The sequence below is a fragment of the Anas acuta genome, chromosome 18 (assembly GCF_963932015.1).
Source record: "Anas acuta chromosome 18, bAnaAcu1.1, whole genome shotgun sequence".
NCBI classification, from domain to species: domain Eukaryota; kingdom Metazoa; phylum Chordata; class Aves; order Anseriformes; family Anatidae; genus Anas; species Anas acuta.
In genome coordinates, this window is record NC_088996.1 from 1,806,240 (window position 1) to 1,820,317 (window position 14,078).

The following is a 14,078-nucleotide window of genomic DNA, read 5'->3' on the forward strand; positions in this document are numbered from 1 at the left end:
TAGCATATCTTATTAATACCATCAGTCCTAATAAATGCAATTAAAATTGTTGACTAATTAAAATTTTAGTGTTAATTTATATAATAGAGACTTTATACTTGCAATTAGAGCTTTCTTAATTCTGCAACATGTTGTTCAGGGAGAGAAGGAGACTATCATCTCTGATTACATGTCTGTCATTCTGTAAGAAGAAAGCAGTTTTTCAGAGTCTCCCTTGTTAACATCACTAAGAGAATTCTCGAAGCAGCAGCAGCAGCCAAAGTTCTGAAGTGATATTTTAAGTAACTCACTTCAAAAGTCAACAATGTTAAAATGTTTTATATAAGCACTTGCACTGATGAATCCACTGAATTCAGCATTTGCTACTGTTTTGTGTGCAGGTAGGAGAGGTGCATCAAATATATTTATTACTGCAAGGACAGGACACTTGGCAGATCAGAATGTATGGTGTTGCTCCAGTGAATTTCAGTTTCTCATGTTCTGTACACTGGTTTCCAGTTTTCCACAGAAAGCAAGATGTGGCTCTGATTTTAGAGCAATGGCTTCTGCTGCTGAAATTTCTCCACATCACAGATAATCCACGCTTGGAAGCAACATCTGTTGAGTCACTACTTTGCTCACACCCTTCTTCACACAGTTCTCAGTGTCCCTGGCAGTTTGGCATGGAGACGAAGTCAGTCCATTCTGCAGCTATTGAGTGGTATTGCATGTGCTCTGCTCTCATCTTTTTTTTGTAGAGTTACTGATGAAATGGTGACTTTGGGCAAGGCTTGATTTGTTCCAGAAGCATGTATAGAAATATCTACAAGTAAATCTGTGCCTATAGCTCTGACTCTGGTCCTTGAGCACTTGACCTGTGAAGAAAGGTAGAGTGTCTTGTATAGTCTGAAGAAGAGACAACCATGCAGCAGCATCATAGAAGCCTACAGCTTCTGTTAGGACAGCTGAGGGATGACTGAGCCAAGCTCTCCTTGTTAGTTGCAGTGAATGTAATAAAAGTTTCAACTGTCACAGATTGCAGCTAGGGTGGTTCAGATCTGACATAATCTTTGCCAAGAGGGTAGTGCAGCTCAACAACAGAACACCCAGAGGGGCTGAGGAGGCTCCATTTTAGAGTTCAGCATTTTGGTACCATGGTTCAGCATTTTGGTACCATGGCTCCCAGCATGAGGTTAGATTGGAAACCTCCTGAGGATTTTTCCAACCATTGCATCTGTTATGCTATGAGTGTGATATTCAGCAAATGTTCCGTGTCAGTGGCACTGACGGGGATCAGCCTTGTGACCTCTTTCTCTCCATCATCTACTGGTGTTCTCACTGCTGAAAGCATGAACTCATTCATTATAAGGAGCCTATTTGATGTGCTTTTTCCCCTGGTTCACTCTCCAGGTTGAAGTATGGTTCTAAGTAAACTCAGTCTGTTAGAAAGACCAAAGTTTAACCCTGCTCTCCTACACTCATTGGGAAGCCTTTGCAGAGGGACAGTATGGCTTTCCTTCCATTCCAGCAGAGTGGCCTGCAATGTCTTCTGCCTTATTTTCAACGGCATCATATCCAAGGCAATCTCTCAGCGGTTCTGTCAAGGCATTTGCTTGACTTTCAAAGCCCTTTGAAAAATGTGTATTTTTTCGGTTGATCTGAACAAGGTATGACACCAGCATTTTTCAAGGCGCTTTCTCGGCTGCTTTCTGTAGCAGAGCTGTATGGGATGTGAGCTGGAGCATTAATGGTGCGGAACACCTCTGCCCATCAAGAAGTTTCTGCTTTGCTCTGAGCATGTCCTTCTGTTTCTATAGCAAATAGCTCATTCACTGTCTTTTATACACCACTTGTCTTTTCCTCTTCATGTTCAACTGCTTGCAGCTTTAGATTATGCAAAATATGCTGAAGATGTTTGTTTCAGCGAGAATTTTGCTTGAAATCCAAAAGAACCTTACAAGTAGTGCAATATGTTTTGCTACCACTTGTATGAAAGATAATTTGGATTCTTTACTTCTCTGCGTAATATTTATAGACACCACTTCTTTACAGTGGCAGGAACATTAAAAAAAAAAAGAAAAAAATCTAGCTACATTTTCATTGTAATTATCATTTAGGCACTTCATTGCTCAGCTGTACATCACCTCCGGATGTTCCTCAGCTACCTGTTTCTGCTACAGGCCTGTAGCACCAAGAAGCTAGACTTTGTATTTGAGACATGAAAAACCCAGTGATCTTACACTGGCACAGTAGTTTACATGTGTTTATACAAAGCACGTCTATACAAAGGCATCGCCTGCCCATTGGGCTATATCTTAGATGCTTTTTCCAACCTAAACAATTCTATAATTCTTGGATTGACAGTTTGCATTTAATAAGATTTGTGGGTCTGTGGTTGCCTCAGCTGCATGGCGAAGTCCCAGTTTTGTAGTTTCTCACAGTGCACGCACCAAGCTATGCAGACAGCATCCCAGACCCTAAGGCAGGTTTTACCATCAGTTGTGGTTTTGCTGCACAATGCCTTCTGTTGAAGCAGCAGGGAGACTATTTGCAGACTTGCAGCTCATGGGAATGCCAGCAGTGTGCTCTCCTGTCAGAGGTGGGCTCAGTTTCCAGCCCACATTCAAATCTGTGGGCAGCCTTGAGATGTGCTTCAGTTCAGAAAATGCAGGTGGCAAAAAACCCCTCAGAGCATGTACCTTCCACAAGTATGAAACTCTCCCCAGTTCCCCTTTGCTGTGGCCTTGCAAATCACCCATGTTGATATCTGTTACTGTGACAATGTGCTGACAACAGAGCAGGGAAAAGGAGAAAGGACAAAATCTGATCTTTGTGGGATTCTGGTTGTGGTTCCCAGGCTCCAACTATGGCCTTTCTGATGGAGGAAAGCATGAGCAGCCAGTAGTGTTAGAAAAACAGTTCAAGTTCAAGGACATATAGGATTGTTTTTCTGAAGACCTTCCTTGAATTTTCTAGGCTCTCTCATCTATGGAAGAATTCAGAAACCTGGATCGGGATATTGAGGGTTCTGCAAAACGGTGGAAGAAGTTTGTTGAATCTGAGTGTCCTGAAAAGGAGAAGTTTCCCCAGGAATGGAAGAACAAGTCAGCTCTGCAGCGCCTGTGCATAATGAGAGCTATCCGTCCTGACCGCATGACCTACGCAGTCAGGTAAGGGCGCTTCTTCACTGGCTCTGTAATGCTCTTGCTTATCAGGCAACGTTGGGTTGGTGTTTTCTAGGGAACAGGATTAATTCAGGAATATGTTTGGATTTATTTATTAAGGATATGAGTTCGGCAAAATGGTTTACTGTAAAGGGGTCTTGGTTGAATGAGTTGTCTCTGAACTCTGCAAGAGTCAGAGTCAACACTTCATTTAATTGAAATTTCTTGCTTCAGGAGATCTACCCCTGATATTGCCAGCGGAGAGGGAAGCAGTATAACTAGCACTGAGTAAAGAGCAGAAATGCAAAGCCAGCAATGAGCACCATCATACAGGCATTACATATGCACTAGAGTCTTTTTATAATCAATGCAACTTCTAGAATTCGTTAAGGTCAAGTTACTAGATTGTTTATGGCTGTTGTTCCTTAGGAGCAAAAATAAAGTGCAGAAGTAAAGGGAAATCTCATAGAGGTGATTGTTTGTGTTTTTTTTTTTTTTTTTTTTCCTATAAAATTCAAAATTTATGTGATGCTAGTTCTGAAAGTTGTAGGTGTGAATTATGTATTAAAGGTAACTAGGCAAGTCTAAACTTTGTAAACATATGCAAAAGCAATATGCTTGTTCCAGGAGAAACTAAAGGTCTTTCACTCCATTAAGACTTTTTTTCTCCTTCTCTGTCCTGGTAGCCTATGATCTGACATTTTTACAATGCCTCTTATGCCACTGCCTCTCAAATAGTTTATATTGCTCCACCATCTGGCATGTGTGCATATACAGGTGCATGTAGCAGATTTTATTACTCGGTGCACGAGCTACGTTTCTGTTTGTGCTTTAAAATGCACAGAAAAATGCAGTCAAGACTTCGAGTGAAGTTTCATTATGGTCAATGTTATTATATTTTATTCAATCAAATGCTATAATTTATCATAATTATGCCATTCTAAACCATCTTCTTTTTCATTAGTTACTCTTCTGGGGCTGGACTATCCATGTGTTCACTCAGCTGAAAACACTGCTTTTCCTTTTGTTATTTAGCTTGAGTAGAATCAGCTTTTGTCTTTCTGAGCTTTTAAGCGCATACTTTGTTTCAGCAAGTTTAATTCATTTCTTTCAGTCAAAACAGTGGTACTCTCATAGCTCAAAAATAACCAGAACATAAAGTTTCAATTTCTTTTATACTTTTGTGAAAAGGTAAGAGAATCCACATTCTAAAGCTTGGCTGGATATTTTTAGAGTTATGTCAAGCTTTTCTGTTTGCACAAGAACTATAAATATGGGGTGTTTTTATTGTTTGTTTCTTACATAGAAGTAGGGTAGAACATAAACACATTCAAACAGTAACAGTTTACAGTGCCTTCCCCAAGACTTCGTAGATGTTTGTGACTAAAATTCTTCTTGAAATACAACATGGTCAGAAAGTAGTACCCAATGGCCTAGGAAGAGCTTTTGTTTAGGCAAGCAAACCTCATATCCCCAAAGCAAACGCGAAATTATTAGTGGTAATAATGACAGTCAAAATGCCTTTGATTTCCTGATTTCTCCTTAAAAGTATCATACCCCGCAATCCTCTCTTCAGCCAGCAGTTTGGCTAAAGCAGATATTGTTCCCTTAGAGAGGAAATCTGATGCTCCTAAGAAATTCAACTCTCTAAAAAACACACGTGTATTCATCTGTCCTTTTCATGTCAGTCTGTAACTTCTCGTAGTCTGATGTAGGAAAGCAAAGAGGTCTTTGGATTGAATTTAATAGTCAGCATCCATGATAGGTACCACACAGAATGCTAATAGTCATCTGATATCCCTCTTTCCTAATTGTCTTCAAAATTGTATTGAGTCTGTGACTCTTCAAAGAGTGGGGAACCCTTCAAGCAATGTACTGGAGAGCTGCATACTCTCACCCTGAGGATTTCAGCCTCAACATTCCTGGTTTAGCCAGTAGCACTTCAACATCATGGGTCTTAACAAATTCATTGAGTTTTTGACTCAATGAATTTGAGTCAAAAACTCATTGAGAGTTTCTTCTGTAGTATAGTTGGATGCCACTAGTTGTTTTTCAGTTCGCAACTTGCAGATCTTTTCCTTCTATGTATCAGTGAGGATATCTGTAAATCTATTTGCATTAAATTCCTTACTGATGATCAATGAACTTCACTACAAGTATAGTTGTAACCTTCCTATCTCTCTGAGATAGGTGCTTGACAAGAGCTTAAATGTTGGTAAGGAGTGAAGGAAGAATTCAGTAGCCTAAACATAGGTGAATAGGGTCATTTTTTTCTTAGGGATATGGTTTAGTGGGGACTGTTAGCGTTAGGTCAGAGGTTGGACTCGATGATCTTGAGGTCTCTTCCAACCTAGAAATTCTGTGATTCTGTGATTTTAGATACCCTAGAATATTCCTACTTCATCGCCAACTACCGTTCAGAAAGGTTTAAGACCTTTTGTGTCTCATGTCATATGTACCAGCATCATGCAGATGGTCTAGAAAGCATTTGGTATCTAAAGTGAGATGGTTACCATCCTCCCTACACCTTGCATTTACCTGCCTTGAAAGTTAGATTTTTCAGTCACTCTGCATAGCAGGTCCATGGGGATATTAGCATAGGGTGTTTTATTCTCTAGGCTTAAGGAACCATCAGGAGAAACCACTCTTATCCTGACTGACTCTGCAGTGCATAGGTGAGGTCAGTGCTCTACTGTCCATCACCAAGAACCTTAACTTTCTCAAGAAGGAATTCCAAGTGTAAAGACCTATTTCACACTTCAGTCTTACTGAAGAACATCAGCAAGGGGCTTGTTGCAACACCTTGTGCTACCATGCTTCCACATGCACAATGAGGCTAGATCAGTCCAGCAGCTGGCAGGGTATAATTTCACAGAATCACAGAATGGTTGAGGTTGGAAGGGACCTCCAGAGGTCACCTAGTCCAACCCCCCTGCTCGAGCAGGATCACCTAGAGCACATTGAGCAGGATGGCATCCAGATGGGTTTTGAGTATCTCCAAAGAAGGAGACTCCACAACCTCTCTGGGTAGCCTGTTCCAGTGCTCTGTCACCCAAACTGTAGAGAAGTTCTCCCTCATATGGTGATGAAACCTCCTGTAGTTCAATTTATACCTGTTACCCCTTGTCCTATCACTGGCCACCACTGAGAAGACTTTGGCCCCAGCCTCTTTATGTTGTCCCCTTAGGTATTTGTAGAGATATATGAGATCCCCTCTCATTCCCATCTTCTCTAGGCTAAACAGGCCCGGCTCACCTATAGGACAGATGCTCCAATCCCTTAATCATCTTTGTGGCTCTTCACTGTACTCTCTCTAGATGTTCTACTTGCCTCTTGTACTGGGGAGCCCAGAAATGCACACAGTACTCCAGGTGTGGCCTCACCAGGGCTAAATAGAGGGGAGGATCACCTCTCTCAACCTGCTTTCCACACTCCTCGTAATGCAGGCTAGTAGCCCATTGGCCTTCTTGGCCACCAGGGCACACTGCTGGCTCATGGTTAACTTGCTGTCCACTACTACCCTCAGGTCCCTCTCCTCAGAGCTGCTCTCCAACAGGTCAGCCCCAAGCCTGTACTGGTGCTTGGGGGTTGTTCCCCCCCCCCCCAGGTGCAGGACCCTGTACTTGTCTGTGTTGAACCTCATGAGGTTCCTCTCTGCCCAAATCTCCAGCCTGTCCAGATCCCTCTGAACAGCTACACAGGCATCTGCTATGTCAGCCACTCCTCCCAGCTTTTTGTGTCATCTGTAAACTTGCGGAGAGTGCACTCTGTCCCTTCATCCAGGTCGTTGATGAATAAATTCAACAACACTGGACCCAGTACTGACCCCTGGGGGGCACCAATAGCCACTGGCCTCCAACTAGATTTGGCACTGTGAGCACAACCCTCTGAGCTCTGCCACCCATCCAGTTCTCATTACAACCCAATGTCCACTCATGGATCCCACACTTCTGGAGCTTGCCCAGGAGGATGTTATGGGAGACAGTGTTGAAAGCCTTGCTGAAGTCAAGGTAGACAACATCCACTGTTCTCCCCTCATCCATCCAGCAAATCATCTCATTGCAGAAGGCTATCAGGTTGGTTAAATACTAACTTCCCCTTGATGAATCTGTGTTGACTGCTCCTGATCTTTTCCTCCACATACTTAGAGGCCTCAGGGATGAGCTGCTCCATCATCTTTCCAGGGATAGAGGTAAGGCTGACTGGTCTGTAGTAGCCTGGGCCTTTCTTCTTGAAGACTGGATTAATGTTGGCTTTCTTCCACTCCTCAGGCACCTCTTTTGTTCTCCAGGACCTTTTAAAGATGATAGAGAGAGGCTTGCCAGTTCCCTCAGCACCCTCAGGTGCATCGCATTGGGGCCCATAGATCTGTGGGTGTCTAGCTTGCCTAAATAACCCAATCCTCTTCAACCAGGGGAAAGTCTTCCTCTCTCCAGGCTTTCTCTCATTTCCAGACTTGGTAGTACATGGGGGCTAGCCATAGCAGTGAAGACTGAAGCAAAGAAGGCATTCAGTGACTGCCTTCTCTGTATCCACCATCATAGAGGCACCCGCCTCATTTAGCAGTGCACCCATATTTTTCTTAGTCTTCCTTTTGCTGCTGATGTATTTGAAGAAGCCCTTCTTGTTATCCTTGATGTGTCTTGCTAAATTTAATTGTAACTGGGCCTTGGCCTTCACTGCATCCCTGCATTCTCTGACAATGTTCCTATATTCCATCCAAGGAATCTGTCTCTTCTTTCACATCATGTACACTTTTTTCTTCTGTTTAAGTTTTCCCAAGAGCTCCTTGCCCATCCATGCAAGTCTCCTGCACCCCTGGCTTGACTTCTTTCTTGTAGGGATGCACTGGTCCTGAGCGTGGAGGAAGTGTTGCTTGAATGTTAGCCAACTCTCCTGGACCCCTTTCCCTCTAGGGCCCTGGCCCAGGAGATTCTTCCAGTTAGATCCCTCAAGAGGTCAAAGTTAACTCTCTTCAAGTCCTGCCCTGAGGGATGGACCTTTGAAACAATGCTGTATGACTACGGACTCCAGCAACTGGCACCTTCTGCCACAGTTATGTACTTAAACAGACTCCTCAGCTAAAGGATCTGTCAGCCATGACTTCATATAATGCAGAGAAGCTGCAAGCCACTCACATGTCTAAACAGGACGCTTTTTCTTTTTTTCTGGTACCATTTCACAAGTCCTACTGCTTATACTGTGGACCACCCCTATGAATGCATTAGCTGTGGACATCAAGGCTTTCATGGAGCCAAGGCCTGATGTAGAACAAGAACGTTGTGACTTTGTATCTCATGAACTTCATTAGATTTTTGTGGACTTAAGCTCTCCAGCAGCTCTTTAGCAAATCTGTCCCCAAACCAGATAAATCTACTTTTAAGAGGTACCAAACAAATTGGAATTTCTTTCTTTTGCAATCCCTTTGGCATTTGTATTCCAACTGCCTTTCACTAGTCCTTGAAGGAGTCTCTCAGGTCTCTTAGAAAGAATTTGGCTGCCTTATTCTGGTATCATCCCCCAGTTGAAAACTGGTCGATGTTTTTGTTCCCCTAGTACCGAGGTTTTCAAAAGGCTTTAGTCATGCACCTTTGCTATAAAAGCAACTGCTCCTTCTTGGGGTTTGAATATAATACCTCTTCCTTTGAATCAATGTTCACTGTGTCATCTTTTTGTAAAGCAGTGATTTTTGGTAAGCTCACCCCATGGAAATTCACCCTGAACGCTCTCGATATGCTACCTACTGTTTAGGCAGCTCCTGATGCTCAGTTGTATTTTTCCTTGCAGTTCTTGTGCAGAGGCTAAGCTGCATGTGCTGGATATTCTTAGAGCTCTTCCCTTTTATCCTTCCAGAACAAAGTAATTTTCTAAATCACCCAGACTTTTTGTGGCTTTTGGTGATACATCTGAAGTAATGCTGTTGCCTCCCAAATGCTGTATGGATTACAAAGTATGCAGCAGTTTTCTATACATTAACTTAACTGTTTCTTCTCCCCTGTGATATCTGTGTCAGAACCAAGCCAGTACTGAACTGTATTGAACTTCTTCACACAGTGCTGGGTGGGTAGGTCCCACTGTTTGTCCATATCATTTTGTTATTTGTCAGATATTTGTGTGCCATGTGTCATTTTACATCTGTTAAACGTACCAAATGTTGATAGTGAGAGGTCCCAGAGCCCACTCTGCAGACCCTCTCTAAAATGATTTTATACCCATTTTTTTCATGAAATTTTATTTGTTTGAATCAGCAAAATTAAAATGAATTAATTATTTGCAGGGGAATCTTTCTTTCCTGAACAATAGTAGACTAGAAAATTTCTTTTTCTTTCCGGCAGAGATTTTGTAGAAGAAAAGCTTGGCAGTAAATATGTGGTAGGGAGACCCCTGGATTTTGCAACATCCTTTGAGGAATCAGGACCTGCAACCCCAATGTTTTTTATCCTGTCTCCAGGAGTTGACCCACTGAAGGATGTGGAGAAACAAGGTAAATAAATCATGTCTGTAAGCATACCACAGAATTGTGTTCTATCTTCTGCATAATTATCTTGGAATGACATTTTATTTTATTTTATTTTTATTTTATTTTTTCTCATCTGTTTGTGGATAATGGAGTAATCTGGTAAAAACAGATAATTGTGAGACTATGTGATTGTTTCTCTCTTTTTTTTTTTTTTTAAAGACTTTTGGATTTTTATCTATAGTTTGATTTAAACTTGTGTCTTTCCTGCAGTTCTGAGATTCCCAGTGCAGTTCACACAGCAACGATCTCTGAGTTGGTCTTGTACACAACCTATAACTTACATCAGAGATATCTAATATGCTGTCAGATAGCTAAAAATAAGCAACAGCTCCCTGTAACATTCTGCTGGTTAGTGGCAGAGTTTCCACTTTTTAATCCCATCCTTCCTGACTTGTTTTTGGTGTGGATGTTATGATGTAGTGCTGTCAGCTGGCTTCATAGCCAAAGTGGCATCTCTGAGTTGCCTTGTTTGAGAAGCCAGTGATTGTTGTGGAACATCAAGTGCTGTAGTCAGTGCCTGTGCTCTGAAGCTACCAACATACAGAATTTTGCTTCAGGTCTCAGCTCCACTGTGGATGCGTAATGATTTTCAGCCTGAACATGGCAATTACAGGACATCAAGAAATGGGGTCAGCTTCTTGCTGGACCACTGCCAAATTGAGGTCACTGCAGTCACTTCTTTTGAGACTGTTGCAGCAGAGGAGCTCCATCCTTCTGGAGCAGAGGGCCAGATACCCTTGGGTATTGCTTTAGGGCTGCTCCAGGTTGCCACTGTGTTCATCAGATGTCTTTTCTCCCTTTCTCCTTTTCCAGTCATGTAATACCCACATCTCTAAGACCATTGCTCGTGGTCAAGCCCCAGTGCTAATGTACATCTAAACTGTATGAATTACTTATCAGACGATCAGCAGAGATGTTGGCCAGTTTTTAGCAGGCAGGTCTCTAGACTAAACCTCAGCAGGGCTGGCAGCCCCAGCAGAGTCACCAGTAACACAGAACTAAACCATCATTCAGATGAGAGGTGGCTGACGACTTCCTTCCTGAGCTGTGGATTCATTTTCCTCTCTGTGATGCATGTTCTGGGTCCTCCCTAATAATGTCCAAGTCAATTCCAGGCTAGATGGTGGTATTTGGTCATGGGCAGCTCCTGGGCCTTGCACTGTATTTTGATCTCTTTCTGCCCTGATATCAGGTCTCATTACTGTGAATTGAAGGGGACTCCATGAGGAAGGTGTTGTCTTGTGCCTGGCTTCCCACTGGAGCCACATTGGTGATCCTGTCTCTTCTGTGATATTTTCTTGTGCGGGAGATCGAGCACTAAAATCCAGCCATGAGTGGTTTAATTGGAATTCTAAAGATATGTGTAGTTGAGCACCTGGGGTTAGTCAGCTAGAAAAGTTACAGCAAGTGTAAGTGAAAAAAAAATAGACAAATTGAAACCATTGCTTCAGTGCAGCTACACTAGCCTTCAAGTCTGCCTCGCTGGGGTTTGGTCCAGATTCATTATTCAGTATTTTCTCTGTCCTTCATTAAGTTTTATTAAAGTGATGTCTGACTTGATAAGTCTTTTGAATGGAAGATGACTTCTTCCAGATGCTGCCCTCTCATGGAGCCTTTCCTTTGCAATATGGGGAGGACCCTGAAGCAAACACTGTTGGTCTTGGAAAGCTTCCTGTGACCCTGCTGAGGACAGCCTACCTGCACTGTGCTCTCTCCTCTCCCCTCCAGCAAGGAGGAAGTCTGGCATCGTCTTTTGTGAGGCAGCCAGTGAAGGCTCACTGTGTGTCCCTCTGAAGTCTGTTCCTATCCATGATGGGGAAATAACAACTGTGTTTTATTTACATTATTAACCACCTCGTTTAGGGCAGTACCTACTTTCTGTAAATTTTCCCCATCCCTTCTTGAGAGGATGAGTCCTGAGGGCAGAGTTACTCTGTGAGGAGTGGATCAGCAGCTCTCAATGTTGGTAGCAACCACAGATGGTGAGAAAGAAAATTGGAAGTTCTCAAATATGGGTAATGCTGTGTCCTAGGGGGTTTTCTATAGTAAGGCTAAGCAGAAAACCTGAGCAACTGGAAGGGTTTGGATATTTATATATATCCCCATCTGTTTCCAATCTTGTACCACGAGCTGCATTCTCAGTCTTGTTAGACAAATCTTTTCCTTGTTTTACTATAAAACTTATCTGCTTTCAGCAGGAATTAAGGGTGTGTATGCTGTCTGCCTGTAGAAATACGTGTAGGCAACACCAAGAGATCAGCACATGGGGGCTCCCTGGCTGTGCTGAATGCATCCTGCCACACTGCACGGTGCCAGCATGGATGTTTCTGGGGTTGCTTCCCTGTGGGAGCACAACGCGGTGCTCATCCTCCAAAGGAGGAGCCCAGAGGAGCATCAGGGACAAAATAAAAAAACACTAAATAGTTGCAATCTTTCCTACAGAGCAGTATATTAAAAGATATGGTCTTTGGGGTTCCCACCGTGCACTGTGTGGGCCCTGGTGAATGAGGTGGTCTCCAATGGTCCTGCAGGTCCTGGAGCACCCTTTCTGATGGGATCTGCTGCAGCCTGCCAGCCATGGGCCTTCCTACAAACATAGCAGTACAACTGGTGGCATCTCCACACAGCCAAAATCCAAGATGAAAACAGAAGGGTGGCTGATTCCTAAATTTGAGAAACCAGGAAGCCTTGGTCTAGGTCACAAGACTTTCACACATATTTTGTTTCTGCTGCCTGCTCAAAACCAAAAGGGTTCTTAACCTCGCTGCTGGTTTGAGCATACATTCACATGGCACATTTCCCCACTGGACGATATCTTGTTAAAAGACTATTTAATCGGCAGGAAATTATTTTAATTTCTACCACTGTAAAATACGTTTTTATACAAGGTTGCAGGGGAATAGTGTTCTTTAAACAAGAGGCACTTTGTAATAATGTACCTTTGTGTTGATGCTGCTCAGTAATTAAAAGTAGTTTGAAAGAAGCCACTGCTGTTTTCCGTGCTTTGGCAAGGAGTGTATGAGAGACAAGATAACTCTTGTAAGAAGCGTGATAGCTCTTCTGTGAGGGTTTTTCATAAGGCTGAACTCAGCCAGGCTGCTGCTGCCTGAGCTTGGCTATGCTGCATGTCATTCCAGTTAAAAAGTGCTGAGCATTGTTTGTTGTTTTTTTTTTTTTTTTTTTTTTTTTTTTTTTTTTCAGGGAAAAAACTTGGTTATACGTTTAACAACAGGAATTTCCACAATGTCTCCCTTGGACAAGGTCAAGAGGTAGTTGCTGAACAAGCTCTAGATCTGGCTGCAAAGGAGGGTCACTGGGTCATCCTTCAGGTACGGTGTCTTTGGAAACAGCTTTGCCATCTTCCCTTGTTCCCTGGTGCTGATCAAATTAACAAGGGCAGGCTATCACTCCTGTCTGGTGGGAGATGGGACAAGACATTATCTGCATGTTCAAAACTGCCAGTTTCCACCTGTTTCTTGCTGTTATCTGTTGTTTTTATCAGACTTTGTCATCTTGGTTCTCTTGCTCTTGAGCCCTCTATGGAGTGTGTAGTTGAAGGGAGTCCTCTGAGAGAAGGCCGTGTTACCCTTGACTGTGGTTTTATTTACTCCACAAATACATTAAGAACTGTTCCTGAGAGCTGTTAGATGGTTCTCTTTTGACCACTCAAAACCTGCTATGTATTTAAATGAGCAAAAAGAATATGTGCTCTGCCGCAGGAAAGGCAGAGGCTATCTGCAGTGGAGGTGTTGTCATTATGCATCCCAAAACAGGTAGGTGCTTAAAGCTGTCTTCAGAACTCAGCAAAATGTTGCCAAGTCTTTTAGGGTGCGAGGGGAGTTCTGTCTTCACCACGTGCTCTCCAGAGTCACTTATTTTGTGAGTGCTTTGGTTTGCTAATATGCAGTCAGTGATGCTAGCTTTCTTTGCAGGTCTTGGGAATCCCTTTGATTTCCTTGATATGGATTTTATAAACATTTATTATCACTGAATTGTTTGTATAAGGTTTAGGTTAAGACAATGCTTGGAGTCCTGGTCTGAGCCTATGGGCCTGATTTTGGTTTTGAATTAAATGCCACTGATATTTTGATCTTTCTTCATGCTCTTGCTGCAAGCTTCCTCCAAGGTAGACAATTCTGAGCTTTTCCAGAACTTTTAACATAGACAGCTGCAATGCTAGCCTCCACACTTGAGATGGTGGTAAAACTAAGCAGCTTTATAAAATGTCTTTCATTCAGTACTGCAACGTGAACTTTTTTTTTTTTTTTTTTCGTTCCTCTCTAATGGGGAGTATTTGCTGTATAGGAGCTCTTTTAACTTTAGTGTCCATGTCTGTTGATTCAGTGCTAGCAGATGAGTAGTATGTGTTTTTGTTTCACTCATTCATATCTCTGGTAGGCAAAGCAATCAGTAAA

At 42.6% G+C, this 14,078-nt stretch overlaps 1 protein-coding gene across 7 annotated transcripts in view; it reads left to right on the forward strand.

Moving 5' to 3' along the window:
- DNAH9 (dynein axonemal heavy chain 9) overlaps positions 1 to 14,078 on the forward strand; it is a 199,429-nt gene that overhangs the window by 145,120 nt on the left and 40,231 nt on the right. For all 7 annotated transcript variants that reach the window (XM_068654543.1, XM_068654540.1, XM_068654541.1 and 4 more), the window contains 3 exons: positions 2,956 to 3,149; positions 9,479 to 9,627; positions 12,865 to 12,992. In XM_068654543.1, the coding sequence (XP_068510644.1) occupies positions 2,956 to 3,149; positions 9,479 to 9,627; positions 12,865 to 12,992 (471 nt within the window). The remainder of the gene's footprint in view (positions 1 to 2,955; positions 3,150 to 9,478; positions 9,628 to 12,864; positions 12,993 to 14,078) is intronic.